Genomic DNA, 16,021 nt, shown 5'->3' on the forward strand with positions numbered 1-16,021 from the left:
AGATGAGGAGCGATTTCTTCAGCCAGAGAGTGGTGAATCTGTGGAACTCTTTGCCGCAGAAGGCTGTGGAGGCCAGGTCATTGAGTGTCTTGAAGACAGAGATAGATAGGCTTTTGATTAACAAGGGGATCAGGGGTTATGGGGAAAAGGCAAGAGAATGGGAATGAGAAAAATATCAGCCATGATTGAATGGTGGAGCCGACTTGATGGGCTGAGTGGCCTCATTCTGCTCCTATGGTCTTATGTTTATGGTCTTATTCCTGCAATTCACCGACCCTCGGGGCAGCGGGAATCACTACCCGTCTCCACAAATGGAGACCAGTTGTGATTGCCACACCAGGGGTCTTAAAGGCCATTGAAGCCCCCAGGTGGTTGGGGACATGGCTGGGCAGTGCCCTGGGTTTGCCCTCTGGCAGCATGGCCTGTATGAGGAGTCGGCATTGCCTTAAACAAACCCATATCAGGGTATCACTCGGATTGGAGCGCCCTTAGAAATGGGTGTCCTGAACACTGAGGAGACTGTATTGCCAGCATCTTTAGGTCCACACTCCAAAAACAAAATTCTAAATGTGGGAGAATTCAGTGAGAATCTCCCCAGGCTCCAAAAGAATTTCCAAGTGTGGTTGAATTGTGAACTGAATCACACCGACTTTCCCAGTGGGAATCTCACTGGTTTTCTGTTTGGGATGAAGAAATGTTTTGGGAGAATTCTGCCCAGAGAGTTTAAATTGATACCATAACGAATAATTATGTAGAACAACTGTCTCCTTGCCCTGTTCAACACTCACTGGCGAGGGTTTGGAGAACTTTACTGACATAAATTCGGATGGGTGGTTTTAGCCACAAGGGGAGACATAAGAAAGCAGAGGCTTCTCACTGCATTAGAGACAGTTCAAAGAAAATCAGGTTCAAAATTTGGTTAAGGTGATCAAGGAAACATCTTTGCAATAGTTAAAGGGAATGGAGTGAGAGAGCATCAATTCAAAACCATCAAAAGGAGAGATTATTTGTATTCAGAAGATTGTTAAGATGTTGAATGCCTAATCGGACAGTCCTGACTGCTTTCTCTGTCTAGAGTCCTGGGTGGGTTCTGCTTCCAGCCTCTCTGGAAGAAACACGTTCTACTTCCCCCTTTGCACCTCTCTGGAATTGCAGGATCTGGGACTTGCCTCTTAAGAAACCTGTTTGTGTGCTGTCATAGCTGAGTCCTCACATGGTTCTTGTTGAATTCTCAGGATCGGGTGGATTTTCTGCAGCTGATGGTTGATTCTCAAATGACCGAAACCAGCTCCCAGAATCAGGATGATGTCAGCAAGTCAACAGACAAAGGTACCATCAATGGAAAGTTTCTCATTCCCCTCATCCTTGTTTCTTTCTGTTCCTGAAATTAACGCTCACTTTTCATTTTATTATTGTTCCTCTCTCTCTGGTTTTCCCATACCCTATCTGACAGTTCGGACACAGGATCCATTCCCAGACCCTTAGACCCCAGTGAGGAGCATGCGAGAACATTCTGGAGGGGGGTGGGGATGGGGGTGGTGTCTAACCCCTGCTGGAATTAGTTGTTCTCTTTCCTGCAGTGTGATTTTCCTGGTGTCTGATCGGTGATTCTGCCCAATCATGGATCTGAGATTGGGAACTGGGTAATGTAGGGAAATCAAGACATACATTAATCATCCTTACAGCCTGTGTGTCTGGTGCTGGAGTTTCATTCAGTATTCACCTTGTCAATGCTGACCATCTTACAAGATGATGAAAGTGGCTATTTACCTCAAGCTTTAGAAAGTAGCTTCGAACTGTCAATGTATTTGTAGTGTCCTCTTAAAGTCTAGCTTATTAATCTGTTCCAACCAGGTTGCTGGGAATATAGTCAATGATTTTAATACAAGTGCTTAATTCAATGCTTCTAATATTAGAAACATTAAATTATCTGTATTTTGCACTTTTATGCAGTTGGTAATATGTTTTTGATCAATATTTAAGGTGAATTTTGTGATCCATATTCTGATTCTCTGCAGCTTTGACTGACATGGAGATTTTGGCACAGGCCCTGACCTTTATCATAGCTGGCTATGAAACTAGTAGCAGCACATTGTCATTTGCTGCATACAATCTGGCGATGCACCCAGACGTACAGAAGAAACTGCAGCAGGAAATCGATGAGGCTTTTCCAAACAAAGTGAGTCCCTGAGAATGGAGAAGAAAGAACTTGCATTTCTGTAGCACCTTTCACAACCCTGGGACATCCTGAAGCTCCTTATGGATAATTTCTGAGTTGTGGACACCATTGCGATGTAAAGTACGGCAGCCCCGTTACACACAGCAATGTGACAATAACCAGATACCTATTGCCCCGAGAACTCCCTCGCTTTTTAAGATCCTTCCATAAAATGTTTGATATCCAACTGAGAGAGGCCTCCATTTAAAATCTCATCACAAAAGCCTCAGTGCAGCACTGGTGTGTCTGCCTGGATTATTGTGCTCAAGTCTCGAGTGTGGATTTAATCTTCTGACTGAGGAGAGAGTGCTAGCAGCTGAGGCATGGCTGATGCTGAGAGCTGTGTTCTACCGATGGGGGTCATTTCCTTAGCGCACGCTGCTGATATGAAGCTTAACTTGGTGGGAGTACTTACTAGAGAAAGTAATGAACTTTCTACATCTGATTTTCCATCCTTTGGCTTAGACAGTACTGCCATGCGTTCAGAGAATTAACCTGCCTTAGGCAATGAATTGTGTTTGATCATCTGCTGGTGATGGTTTTCAAATGTCCACAATGAGCTGAATCTACTGGGTTTTGAAGTCAAGTCTATTTATGTGTCTTCAATATTCAGCCAAATGTTTGTAGGGAGGGAGAGAATAGTAAGAGCTGTTCCTACCCTATTGATGATGATGAGCTCCCTTGAAGCAAATGACCTCATTGACATTGTATTCCATGCTGCACTGTGGTGTCCAATATCCTTGAATCCTCCTCACTTAATTCTGCTTTCTCCTTCCATGTGTTAACTCAAAACCACCCCCGCTGCCCCACTCCCATTTGCCACTCTTTATTGAATTATTTTGTTACTTTCTCCATGGCACCCTCCCGCACTCCTATTGAGATTTTCCTTGATCATTCTTCTTCTAAATGTTGTCTGTTAGGAATAATCTGTTCTCTGTTATTCTGTGTTGTTCTGAAATAAGTTATAAGGAGTGATAAAAAATTGGCCACTCCTGTTGGAAAACTAATAGTTTCTTCCATTTTCTTTACTCCTTATGACCCAGTGTGTCAATTTCTGTCAGCCTTCCAATTTTTGACTTATTTTGGTTTAATCTTAATCAGTTTCTTGATCCATGATTCCTTAGTGCCCACCTCTTTGGGTAACATTGCATCACCATTATATGGGTTACCATATAACCCCGTATGGAGACACTTGGGTTATAATTAGCATGCATATTGCATTTTAATCAGCTTGCCTCAGTTCTTGGTGTTTTGGCTAAATTGAATTGAATGTGTTTGAGTATATGCTGGCATCAACATTTCTAACACAAGTAGATGCAGCTGAAGTATTTGCTGATGTGCTGAGGTTTATAATCTGCACAGTGCTCACAATGACAGCTCTGTCTGATGCTTTTGATCATTATCAATAGAGTGCATTTAATGGTGCTTGCTCTGTTCTTGTGTTGCTCATGACATAGATAGATATAGGGCTGCAAATACTAAGTTAGTCACCTCAACCACTCCTGGTGGCATAGAGCACAGAGGGTGACACGGTGGCACAGTGGTTAGCACTACTACCTTATAGCACCAGGGACCCGGGTTTAATTCCCGGCTTGGGTCACTGCCTGTGCAGAGTCTGCACGTTCTCCCCGCATCTGCATGGGTTTCCTCTGGGTACTCCGGTTTTCTCCCACAGTCTGAAAGACGTGCTGGTTAGGTGCATTGGCCATGCTAAATTCTCCTTCAGTGTACCTGAACAAGTGCCAGAATGTGGCAATTAGGGGATTTTCACAGTAACTTCATTACAGTGGTTAATGTAAGCTTACTTGTGACACTAATAAAGAAAACTTTAAAGAGTTCCACAGTCTTGCCACTCTCTGGGTAAAAAGTTTCTGCTGAATTCCCTATACAATTTACTAGTGACTATTATATTCACAGCCTCGTTGTTCTGATCTCTCCCACAAATGCAAACATCTTCTCTACCATTGCAAGTCAACAAAGAATGTTTCCCTTTGGCAAAATATTTTTATTTTCTGGATTGCATCCATTTCTCACTGGTATTTTGTTCAGTTATAAAAAGAGTTTTTCTGTGTGAAGGCTCCTCCCACCTATGATGGGGTGATGCAGTTGGAGTATTTGGAAATGGTGATATCTGAAACCCTGCGACTGTTCCCTCCTGCATCCCGTATTGACAGAGTCTGCAAGAAAGATGTCCAGCTCAATGGGGTAAACATTCCAAAGGGGACTGTGGTCATGGTTCCTGCCTATGTCCTGCACCGTGATCCAGCATACTGGCCAGAGCCTGAAGAGTTCAGACCCGAACGGTACGTAGTAATGTTTGTGTTTGTGTCAAAGGCTCATTGTCACTGGGCAGAACAATGTCTTCTTTAGATACCAACATACCCACTTCCTTTCCAGCAGATCTGATGATTAGGAACAGACACCAATGATGCTTTTCTTGATTCTACTGACTTGAGAGTTACTACCACCACTCTGTGTTGGAGGCCAACTAACCCAGCACTGAACAGACACCAAATTCTGGACTTCTGTTGTTCAGTGCATTATCAGCTAAATCACCAACAAACTTCTGGTTCTTTTTTAAACTGAACTTCTGTCATCTGTTTTCTTAACTATCACAAATGCTGAAAAGCACTTTGGGAATGTTGGAAATTGTGTATTTCTCCTCTTTTTTGGAAGGACTGCCTAACACCACAGAACTGAACTACCACCTTGGAAGAGCCAGTTGTGATAGCTTGAGAAGCCACTATTGTGTAACAACAATATTAATAGAAACAATGGCTAAAACTAACCAACCTCCTCAATGACGTGAAGCCTAGATAGAAGTGTGACATAGTTCCATACATGCAGTTGTTGGCTCAATTGAATGTATTAGCAATTCAAATTAAATTGTTTTTATTTCATAGAATTATAGAATGGTCACAAAAAAGACGCAAGCCATTTTAGAATTAGCTGCAACCCTAGCCAAGCTGTTCGAGTACAGTTACAGCACTAACATTTACCCGAAAATGTGGAAAATTGCCCGGGAATGTCCTATCCACAAACAACAGCACAAATCCACTAAGACCAATTACTGCCCCATAGTCTACTCTCAATCATCAGCAAGGATGGAAAGTATTGTCCAGATTGTTGCTAAGTGAGTGATGGGTGGGTGCTGAATGAAGCACTGTCTGAGGTGTGTGGTTCATTGTAAGAATCTGGCAATACTGATACATTCACTGATCTTGACCATTAGTGTGAGGTCATTGAGCTTCTTACAGCACTGCATCCAGGTGCCAGAGGCTCGACAGCTTGTTGGCCACAATGGCTATCTGCTCCCACTGCCTTCACAGTGTCTTGTCCCGAGGTCCTCCTGGGTCCCCTGAGGGAAGAGATCCTCTCTCCTCCTGTCCACCTCCTGCACCAAGAAAACACGTGATGGGATCCCTTGGAAGACCAGGCAAACCCAGTTTGTCAGAAATGTGTATGTTGATTCTGCTTGCTGTAGAGTGATTCAAGGTCTCTGCATCGAGTAACAAAGAAACAGAAAAAAATCACAGCATAGAAAGAGGCTATTAGATGGATTATGTCTGTGCAGTCTGAAAAAGAGCGATCCAGTCTGATCCCACTTTCCAGCTGTTGCTCCATGGCCTGTTGGCTACAACACCTCCACTGCACATCCAAGTAGTTTTTAAATGTGATGCATATTTCTGTCTCTGCCACCCTATTGGCACTAAGTTCTAGATTCTCTCTGCCCTTTGGGTGAAAAGATTATCCCCTCCACTCCCTGCTCATTCTTCTACCAATTACTTTATATCTATGGTATTCCCACTCTGCTATTGGACTCTCCTTTCCACACAATCTCAGCTCCCCACACCCCCATAATTTTATACATTTCAAATAAATCTCTCCACTTTTCTCAGTTGTAATGAAAAAACCCCCAGCTGATCCAATCTTTTCTCATCACTAAAATTCTCCAGTCCTGGCAGCAAACTTATATATCCCTTCTGTACCCTCTACATCCTTCCTGTAATGTGTTGACCAAAACTCTATACAACACTCAAGCTGTGGCCTATTCTGTTCTAATATAATGTCCATGTACTTCGTATATAAAGTATCCGATATCCTGCCTTCACCTGATCGACCTGTCCTGCTACCTTCAGGGGTACCTGGACACACACTCCAAGGTGCCTCAATCCTCTGTGAAACCTGCCATTTACTGTGTATTCTCTTACTTTGTTTAACCTCTCCAGAGGTCATGTTTTTGCTGATTGCTTTTCATTTTTGACTTTACTGTCCACCTGACCAGTCTAATAGATAGATGTCTTCCTGCCATCTACAGCTTTTTTAATAAGAAATAGGAGCAAGAGTAGGCCATCTGCCCAGTGAACCATTCAATAAGATCATGGCTGCTCTGATTTGGGCCTTGGACTCCACTTTCTTACCTGCCCTCGATAATCCTTATCTCCTTTGTCAATCAAAAATCTATCTAACTCCACCATGAATATATTCAATGTTCCAGCTTCCACTGCTCCCTTTGGAAGAGAATTTCAAAGACTATGGACCCTTTGATAGAAGCATTTCCTCCTCATCTCCATCTTAAAAGGGAGACCCCTTAACTTTAAACTGTGCCCCTAGTTCTAGATTCCCCACAAAAGGAAACATCCTCTAACACTATTGACCGCATGCCTAATTTTCATATCATCTGCAATCTTCTTAATCACGCTCCCTCCATTTAAATCTGAATTATCGCTCTACGAGCAGTAAAGGACCCAATACTGAGCCCTGCATAATTTGATCCAGTGTCAGCCAGACAGCAACGTTTAGAATAACAGAAAATGCTGGATGAACACAGCAGATCGGGCATCATCTGTGGAGAAAGACAGAGTCTAAATGATCATTCTACAAAACTGTATTTGATTGAAAATTTGCAATTGTCCTGAAAACTAGTGCAATTTTCAAAAGAGCTCCATTTGGATTCATTATTTTAACCCCTGAGTACTCTTTGCGACAACAATCAAGTTATTGTTGTTTTTACAAGGAAAATATATATTGTTTGGGTGTTTAGGCTCATTTTAAAGTTGGGGGTTTTGAACAGACCTGTACACAGCTGGACTTCAGAGGAGGATAGGATCAATCTTGACTGTGCTGCTGTTCTTCATAGTTGATTAGTCCTGGCAACACTCAACGGTCTGGACTGGCATCGAGACTGGCACCCAGTATTCGTGTAACAGCAGCTCAAGAAAATCAGTAAATGAAGGAATTACTGAGACAAAATCAGAGTTTAATCTGTTTCACACTCCATCCACTCTGATAAATTTAAATTTGACAATGACTTATTTTACTTGTTTCGACTTTGTTAAAAACCCAGGTTCAGTAAAGAGAATAAGCAGTCTCGGGATCCCTGTCTGTTCCTACCATTTGGCATGGGCCCTCGGAACTGCATCGGGATGAGATTTGCCCAACTTGTGATGAAGATGGCACTCGCTTCATTCTTCCAACACTTGACCTTCGTGCCATGCGAGGAGACACCAGTGAGAATTTAATTGATTTATTTGTTGAAGTGAATACTGAGGGGAGGGAATAATGGGATGGACATAACTATCCATTGCTGTAATAAAACCTTCCTGTTGGCCTGGTACTACTACTGTTCTTTCTGTTTCAGATCCCATTGGAACTGGATATGTCTGACTTCATGAGGCCTAAAAAACCCATAATCCTGAAATTTGTGCCACGAGTCAATACTGATTGAAAGGAATAAAGAATTTGATTCATATGGAGCTGCAAAAATTTGCAAGACTGTGTATATCTGAAATTAAATGTAAATTAGGATTTTGTGCTGCTCATCAAACGAAAACATATGTAAGCTTAGGGCAGAATCTTGTGAAGGGGGTCCTGGCCCCTGGATAAAGAGTCTTTTTGCTGCATCTTGTGCCACATAATCACTTTAACAGGTTTGTGACCGACCTTCCCCTGGGATCAAGATCTGTGCGCCAAGAGCCACTGGCCATTCGGAGAGTGGCAGCTCTTTTGTACAGTAAATGTTTTAACAACACCAGGTTAAAGTCCAACAGGTTTACTTGGGAGCAAATGCCATTGGCATTTGCATTTGCTACCAAATAAACCTGTTGGACTTTAACCTGGTGTTGTTTAAACTCTTACTGTGTTCACCCCAGTCCAACGCCGGCATCTCTATCAGCTCTTTTGTACACAGCAGAGCCACTAGGGAAGTGGTGACAGCTGCCACTGCTACATTCAGAGGCTGCAGATCAAATGTGGAACCAGGCACACATGAGTGGTGGCGAGAACGGGGCCGTAGGAGAGGAGGGCAGGGAGTTGACTCTCAGTGGGCCTGCCCCTTCCATAGTCTGGGTCTCTGGAACAGCCTTTGAATGTGGGGGCCTGCCTCTAGGAACCCACAAGCAAACATTCCAAGATGCCTGTCATGCTCCCCCCTGCACTATGCTGGTTTACGACTAAGGATGGCAAGATGTATTCCCTAGGTACTCACTTAAGGGCCTCAATTGATGGCAGGTTGAGAAGTCACATCTACATGCCTTCGAGCCTGGAGTTTGTTTTCATTATATTTATTCTTTCATGAATGTGGGTGTTGCTGGCAAGGCCATCATTTGATGCCCATCCCAAATTGCCCTTGGACTAAGTGTCTTGCTAGGCCATTTCAAATGGCAGTTAACTACATTGTTTTGGGTCTGGAGTCATTTGTAGGCCAGACCAGACAAGGACGGCAGATTTCCTTCCCTAACGGGCATTAGTGAACCAGGTGTTCTTTATGCAATAATCGACAATGGTTTCATGGTCACCATTACAGAGATTAGCTTTTCCATACCAGATTTTTAATTTAATTTAAATTCTATAGAACTATAGAACCCCTACAGTGCAGAAGGAGGCCATTCAGCCTGCACTGACTCTCCAAAAGAGCATCTTACCCAGACCCCCCACCTCGCGCATTTAGCATGTCCAATCCACTTAACCTACACATTTTTGGATTGTGGGAGGAAACCAGAGCACCGGGAGGAAACCCATGCAGACATGGGGAGAATGTGAAATCCATACAGACACCCAAGACTGGAATCAAGTCCGGGTCCCTGGCGCTGTGAAGCATCAGTGCTAACAACTGTGCCACTCACTGCCCACCTGCCATGCTGGGGTTTGAACCCGAGTCCCCTCTGGATTACAAGTCCAGTGATGTTACCACTGCTCCATCGTCTCCCCCAGGGGAGGACCTGCCACCCCGGGGTCCTCATTTGCCACCTTTCACCTGATTAAATGCCTGCTGCTACCCACTCTTCATGCGGGGGGGGGGGGGGGGCACAATATTGTGCCCAAACATACAAGAATATATAGGATCAGGATCAGAGAAAATAATAAAGATACACTGAGAATCCACGATCTACTTCCAACGGCTAAAGCTGTCTGAATGTTGAGGAGGGGTCACCAGTGTTCTGCAGAGATACTATAATAGTGTTTACTCAATTATAAAACATCTGTCAATTAAATTTTATTGTCAAATCAATGGAATGTTGCTAAAACGTACTTAGATATTGAAGTAAATTAACTTTCTGATTTATCGTACATCATTCTACTATACCAAATGCTTTCTATAAAAAATATATCTGTAAAAATATATCTATATTTGGTTCTATCATGGATGAGAGGGGTGTGGAGGGATATGGTCCAAGTGCAGGTCAGTGGGACTAGGCATAAAATGGTTCGGCACAGACAAGAAGGGCCAAAAGGCCTGTTTCTGAGCTGTAATTTTCTATGGTTCTATTAAAGGATTTTGTAAACTAATTACATACTTTTACCACTTATTAAGCAATATTATATGTCTAACAAACTTCAAATAAATTAAAAACCTTTGAATCAATAACATGTTTTGGCTACACTGTGTTAAAATTACATTGCAGTGTTTTTCTCGGGAAATCATTATGAAATAATCCTGTGGCTCACTGGGAAACACACTTAAAATCAAGAGATTGTTGAATTTGGGTCACCATTCTGGTATCCAAATAGAATGAGATCACAAAAAAGCAAAACGTTACAAATGTTGGAAATGTGATACAAACAAGAAAAGGTCCCAAACGCGCAGGAGATCAGATTGGAGAGAATGGGCACTCAGGCTTGTGTCCTTTTTCAGCACTTAACTACTGGGGGTTAAGGATATACCAAACTAATCCGAGGCAATGATTTTTGCCGTACACTGCACCTGCCGGAGTGAGGCTGAGCTGATGATTTTTGTGCAGAGTTGAGTCAGCGAGGTAGTGTGCCCACTGGCCATGGTAATAAAACAATGTGTCACCTTTGAACTGGACATTTTACAGCTTTCCAGACTCATCCTTGAGTGCAACAACTTTAGATTGTAACCTCTGCCCCCGATTTGCTTCCTGTCTTTACATTTTTTGTTTTCTCTCCAGTTCTTTTCCCCTTTTTTTTTGCTTTTGAGCAAAAGCTGTTCATGATTCTGCCATGATGTGGAGTTGCAAGCATTGGACTGGGGTAAACACAGTAAGAAGTCTCAACACCAGGTTAAAGTCCAACAGGTTTATTTGGTAGCACAAGCTTTTGGAGCGCTGCTCCGAAAGCCTGTGCTACCAAATAAACCTGTTGGACTTTAACCTGGTGTTGTGAGACTACTTACTATGATTTTGCCATTCACACATTTAGCTTTATTTGTCTCATTACCACTGTCTTGCATCTTGAAAACCTCTGGTCTTTAACCTCTCCTGCCTCAAATCCAATCACACCTTTTGTTCTATTCCCCACATTCCACCTGTCCGTTCACTTACTTTAAACCTATTACATTTCTAACAATTCCCAGTTCTAATGAAAGGTCACAGACTTGAAATATTTCTTATTCATTCATGTGATGTGGGTGTCATTGGCTAAGCAAGCATTTATTGTCCATCTCTAATTGCCCTCAAGATGGTGGTGTCGAGCTGCTGCCTTGAAACGTTGCATTCCATGTGGTGTAGGTACACCCAAGGTGCTGTAAGAGTGGGAGTTCCTGGATTTTGACCCAGTGACGGCGAAGGAACAGCGATATATTTCCAAGTTAGGATGGTCAGTGGCTTGGAGGGGAACATCCAGGTGGTGGTGTTCTCATGAATCTGCTGCCCATGACCTTCGGGATGGCGCTGGTTGTGGGTTTGGAATGTGCTGTCTAAGGAACCTTGGTGAGTTAGTGCAGTGCGTCTTGGAGTGGTACAAATGACATTTGGACATTTTACAGCTTTCCAGACTCATCCTTGAGTGCAACAACTTTAGATTGTAATCTCTGCCCCCGATTTGGAGGGAATGAATGTTGAAGGTGGTGCAAATCAAGCGGGTTGTTTTGTTCTGGATGGTGTCAAGCTTCTTGAATGTTGTTGGAGCTGCACTCATACAGGCAAGTGAAAAGCGTTCCATCACACTCCTGACTTGTGTCATGTAGCTAATGGATAAATTTGGGAGTCAAGAAATTAGTTACTTAATGCTAGCTTCTGTCTGGTTAATGATGAAGATAGTTGGGCCTAGGAAATTAACCTGGGGAACACTTGTAGTGATGCCCTGGAACTGAGATGATTGTCCTGTAACAATCACAACCACCTTCCTTTATACGAGATATGACTCCAACCAGTTGAGAGTTTTCACCCTTGATTCCCATTGACTCCAGTTTTGCTAGGGCTCTTTGATGCCACTCGGTCAAATGGTGCCTTGATGTCAAAGGCAGTCACTCTCATCTCTGGAATTCTGCTCTTCTGTCGATGTTTAAACATAGATCAGGAATTGAATGACCCTGGCAGAACCCAAACTGAGTGTCAGTGAGCAGGTTATTACTAATCAAGTACCATAAGACATTGGAGCAGAATTAGGCCACTCGACCCATGAAGTCTGCTCCGCCATTCAATCATGGCTGATATTTTTCTCATCCCCATTCTCCTGCCTTTTCCCCATAACCCTGACCCCCTTATTAATCAAGAACCTATCTATCTCTGTCCTAAAGACACTCAATGATCTGGCCTCCACAGCCTTCTACGGAAAAGAGTTCCACAGATTCGCTACTCTCTGGCTGAAGAAATTCCGCCTCATCTGTTTTAAAGGATCGTTCCTTTAGCCTGAGGTTGTGCCCTCTGGTTCTAGTTTTTCCCACTAGTGGAAACATCCTCTCCACACCCACTCTATCCAGGCCTCGCAGTATCCTGTAAGTTTCAATAAGATCCCCCCTTGTCCTTCTAAACTCCAAGTACAGACCCAGAGTCCTCAACCATTCCTCATATGACAAGCTCTTCATTCCAGGGATCATTCTTGTGCACCTCCTCTGGATCCTTTCCAAGGCCAGCACATCCTTCCTTAGATAGTCCAAAGATGTGCAGGTTAGGTTGATTGGCTATGCTAAATTGCCCCTTAGTGTCCTGAGTTGCGTAGCTTAGAGGTATTAGCGGGTAAATATGTAGGATATGGGGATAGGGCCTGGGTGGGATTGTGGTCGGTGCAGACTCGATGGACTGAATGGCCTCTTTCTGTACTGTAGGGTTTCTATGATTCTATATGGGGCCCAAAACTGCTCACAATACTCTAATTGGGGTCTGACCAGAGCCTTATACAGCCTCAGAAGTACATCCATGCTCTTATATTCTAGCCCTCTCGACATGAATGCGAAGATCGCATTTGCCTTCCTAACTGCTGACTGAACCTGCACGTTAACCTAAGAGAATCTTGAACGATGACTCCCAAGTCCCTTTGTGTTTCTGATTTCCTAAGCATTTTCCCATTTAGAAAATAGTCCATGTCTCCATTCCTCCTTCCAAAGTGCATAACCTCATGCTTTTCCACAGTGTATCCCATCCGACACTTCTTTGCCCACTCTCCTAACCTGTCCAAGTCCTTCTGCAGCCCTCCTGCTTCCTCAATACTACCTGTCCCTCTACATATCCTTGTAGATAGCACTGTTGATGACTCTCTTCTGTCACTTTACTGATGATCGAGAGTCAACTGATGGGGCCATAATTGGTCAGGTTAGATTTGTCCCATGTTTTGTGGACAGAACATACCTGGGGCAATTTTCCATATCGCTGGGTAGATGCCAACATTGTAGCTGTACTGGAACAGCTTCATTAGTGGCACAGCGAGTTCTGGAGCATAGGTTTTCAGTACCATTGGTAGAATATTGTTAGGGTCCATTGCATATGCAATACCCAGTGCCTTCAACTGTTTCTTGATATCATGTGGCGTGAATTGAATTGGCTAAAGACTGGCATGTGTGATGCTGGGGACTTATGGAGGAGGCTGAGGTGGATCATCCACTCGGCAATTCTGGCTAAAAATTGTTGCAAATATTTCAGCCTTATCTTTCGATATTTGTGGAGTCTCCTCCTCCAATGAGTCGTTTAATTGTCCACCACCATTCATGATTGGATGTGGCAGGACTGCAGAGCTTAGATTTGATCCGTTGATTGTGGAATCCCTGGGCTCTGTCTATCACTCCTTATACTGTTTGGCACACAGGTAGTCTTGTGTTAAAGCTTCACCAGCTCATGCTTGGTGCTGCTTCTGGCATGCCCTCCTGCATTCTTCTGGCCTGATGGTAATGGTAGAGTGAGGGATATGCTGGGCCAAGAGGTTAAAAATTGCAAGAACTGCTGAGTCTTTCCAGCACTTTGTTTTTATTTCATATTCTGAGCAAAATCTATAGGCACTATTGATATTAAAATGTTTGTCAAACTTCTCAATTGTCCTTTGAAAGTTACTATTGAATGTGCTGATAATTAAGATAATTGGCAAAAGGACCAGAGGTGAAATGAGGGTTTTTTTTGAGTCTATTATTGTGATCTGGAATGAAAGGTGAAGCAGATTCAATAACAACATTCTAAAAGGATTAGATACACACCTGTAAAATAAATTTGTATGGTCATGGGGACAGAGTAGGAGAATTGGATAGCCCTATCAAATAGCACAGGAATAATGGGTTAAGTAGCCTCCCTTATGTACTTTGTATTATAATCACTAAAAGTATCACAATTACACTGCTTGCAGATTAATTTGTGACCATGAAGGAACTCAAGGTAATGGCACCCTCAAATCGGAAAGCTATGGACAAGTTAGCCGCGCAGTGTTACATGTAAAGTACCTCTCAGTGCGAGGTGGCACCCGTCATAATTGATGGCAATCGCCCGGTGTACAAGGTGCAAGGGGTACCGGTGCTACCTGTCACCTGAAATGTTGAAAGCCATTTTGCTTGGCAGTACAATATTGTTATCTCAACTGTAACTGTTCAGGGCACGAGCCAGGTGTTCTTCAGCTGGCAAGATAACCATAAAGAGATGACAGTACAAAAGATGAAAGTAAACAGACAAAATTCAGCATCTGTGAATTTATGAAAGAGGATAGTCGTTTGTTTGAAGGTCTATCTTGGATAGAGCTTTTAAGTTTGTGTGTTGTTCTATGTGTATAGACAGATGCAAGTGTGAATGTGATTGTTGTGCATTTCAATTAAGATTGTGCACCCAGAAGTAAGAAATAAAAATGGAATTAAAATTTAACTTAAAAATACTGGTGAGGGTGTTATTTTGCTTTGAAAATGTAATTTTGCAACTGTGAAAAGGCACTGAACAGTTTGATTCAAAGGTGATGAACCTCAGCCTGAAAGATGTTTGGCAGATATCGAATTGGAACGATTCAAACACTTTGATGAATGTGATGGGAGCGTTTAAAAAGAAATGTTGTTTGTTTTTGCAGACATCAACTTAAAGACACTTGATGAGGGTGAATAGTAATCATCAGAATTCAAAAATTGTTTGAAGGAAGTTAAAGAATCAATAATTAGATATGAGTACAATTCTGCCCCCTTTTTATTGTTAAAAGACTGAGTTTGTAATGTTGTCTCTTTAAGAAGCTGTTGTGACTGTTCCTGAGCTCAAAAACTGTGGGAAATTCCACCCTCTTAACTTATTTTGGTCCAAAAATGTGAAGGTTTTATTTAATCACGACAGCTGATTTTTCCTTTGGTTCTATTTTTCCTATACTTTTATTCCAATCATTTGGAAAGGGGCCTGAAGAAAGAACAGGAAAATAGTGGAAATACTCAGCAGATCAGGCAGCATCTGTGGAGAGAGAAACTTACCGAGTTAATATTTGAGGTCAATGTCCTTTCTTTAAGGGAGAAGTTTTTTGGGAAAGTTAGAGAGAAAGGACAGAGGAAGGTCTGTAATAGGGTGAAAGAAGGGAGAGAACCGGGCCAAAGGGAATGGTGCTGGAGCAAGAAAATGAAGAAACAAAAGATGAGCCTTGAGCAGATGTGCTGCCATGTAAGAAATCACCTTCTAATAACTTAATAAAATCCTAAGAAGCTTATTGAACATTATAAGAATAACTCTCCTATAAAAAAAGCTCCCTTTCCAGCCTCCTGGTCTGCCAGCAAAGGCCATTATCTTTGCCAAGGGCATATCTCGAGCACAAGTGCTGAAACAAGACATTGCTAATCTTGATAGGTGGGTAAGAGGTGACCTTGTGACCCATACATAAGCTAACTGAAGATTAAACAGGATGTCTTGGGAAGTGATGGGCTACATGGTGATTTCATAGGTTTCTGACGGAACAAGGAAGGATTAACTTGAATAATTGTCCCTTTGATGGACAATTGGATCAATGATTGGTGTAGTCCTCCAAGAAATATGGTATATGGACACAGTCTTGAAAGGGAGAAACTACACGAGGATTGAAAGTGAACTTCTTAAGCTGGACTGATGCTGGCATCACACCTGGAGATGCTAACATCTTAGTTAGTTCATAAAGACTGGACAGGGGAGCAAAGTTATCCATGTTAGCTTT

General features: G+C 42.7%; 1 protein-coding gene across 1 annotated transcript in view; it reads left to right on the forward strand.

Annotated features, from left to right (window-relative positions):
• Positions 1-10,080, forward strand: part of LOC144510595 (cytochrome P450 3A24-like) — a 41,569-nt gene extending 31,489 nt beyond the window's left edge. Inside the window, exons 9-13 of the mRNA XM_078240156.1 lie at positions 1,236-1,329; positions 2,019-2,179; positions 4,295-4,521; positions 7,566-7,728; positions 7,860-10,080. Of these exons, the coding sequence (XP_078096282.1) occupies positions 1,236-1,329; positions 2,019-2,179; positions 4,295-4,521; positions 7,566-7,728; positions 7,860-7,946 (732 nt within the window). The 3' untranslated portion in view covers positions 7,947-10,080. The remainder of the gene's footprint in view (positions 1-1,235; positions 1,330-2,018; positions 2,180-4,294; positions 4,522-7,565; positions 7,729-7,859) is intronic.
• The last annotated feature ends 5,941 nt before the right edge of the window (positions 10,081-16,021 follow it).

This window comes from Mustelus asterias, chromosome 23, assembly GCF_964213995.1.
Source record: "Mustelus asterias chromosome 23, sMusAst1.hap1.1, whole genome shotgun sequence".
Taxonomy (NCBI): Eukaryota; Metazoa; Chordata; class Chondrichthyes; order Carcharhiniformes; family Triakidae; genus Mustelus; species Mustelus asterias.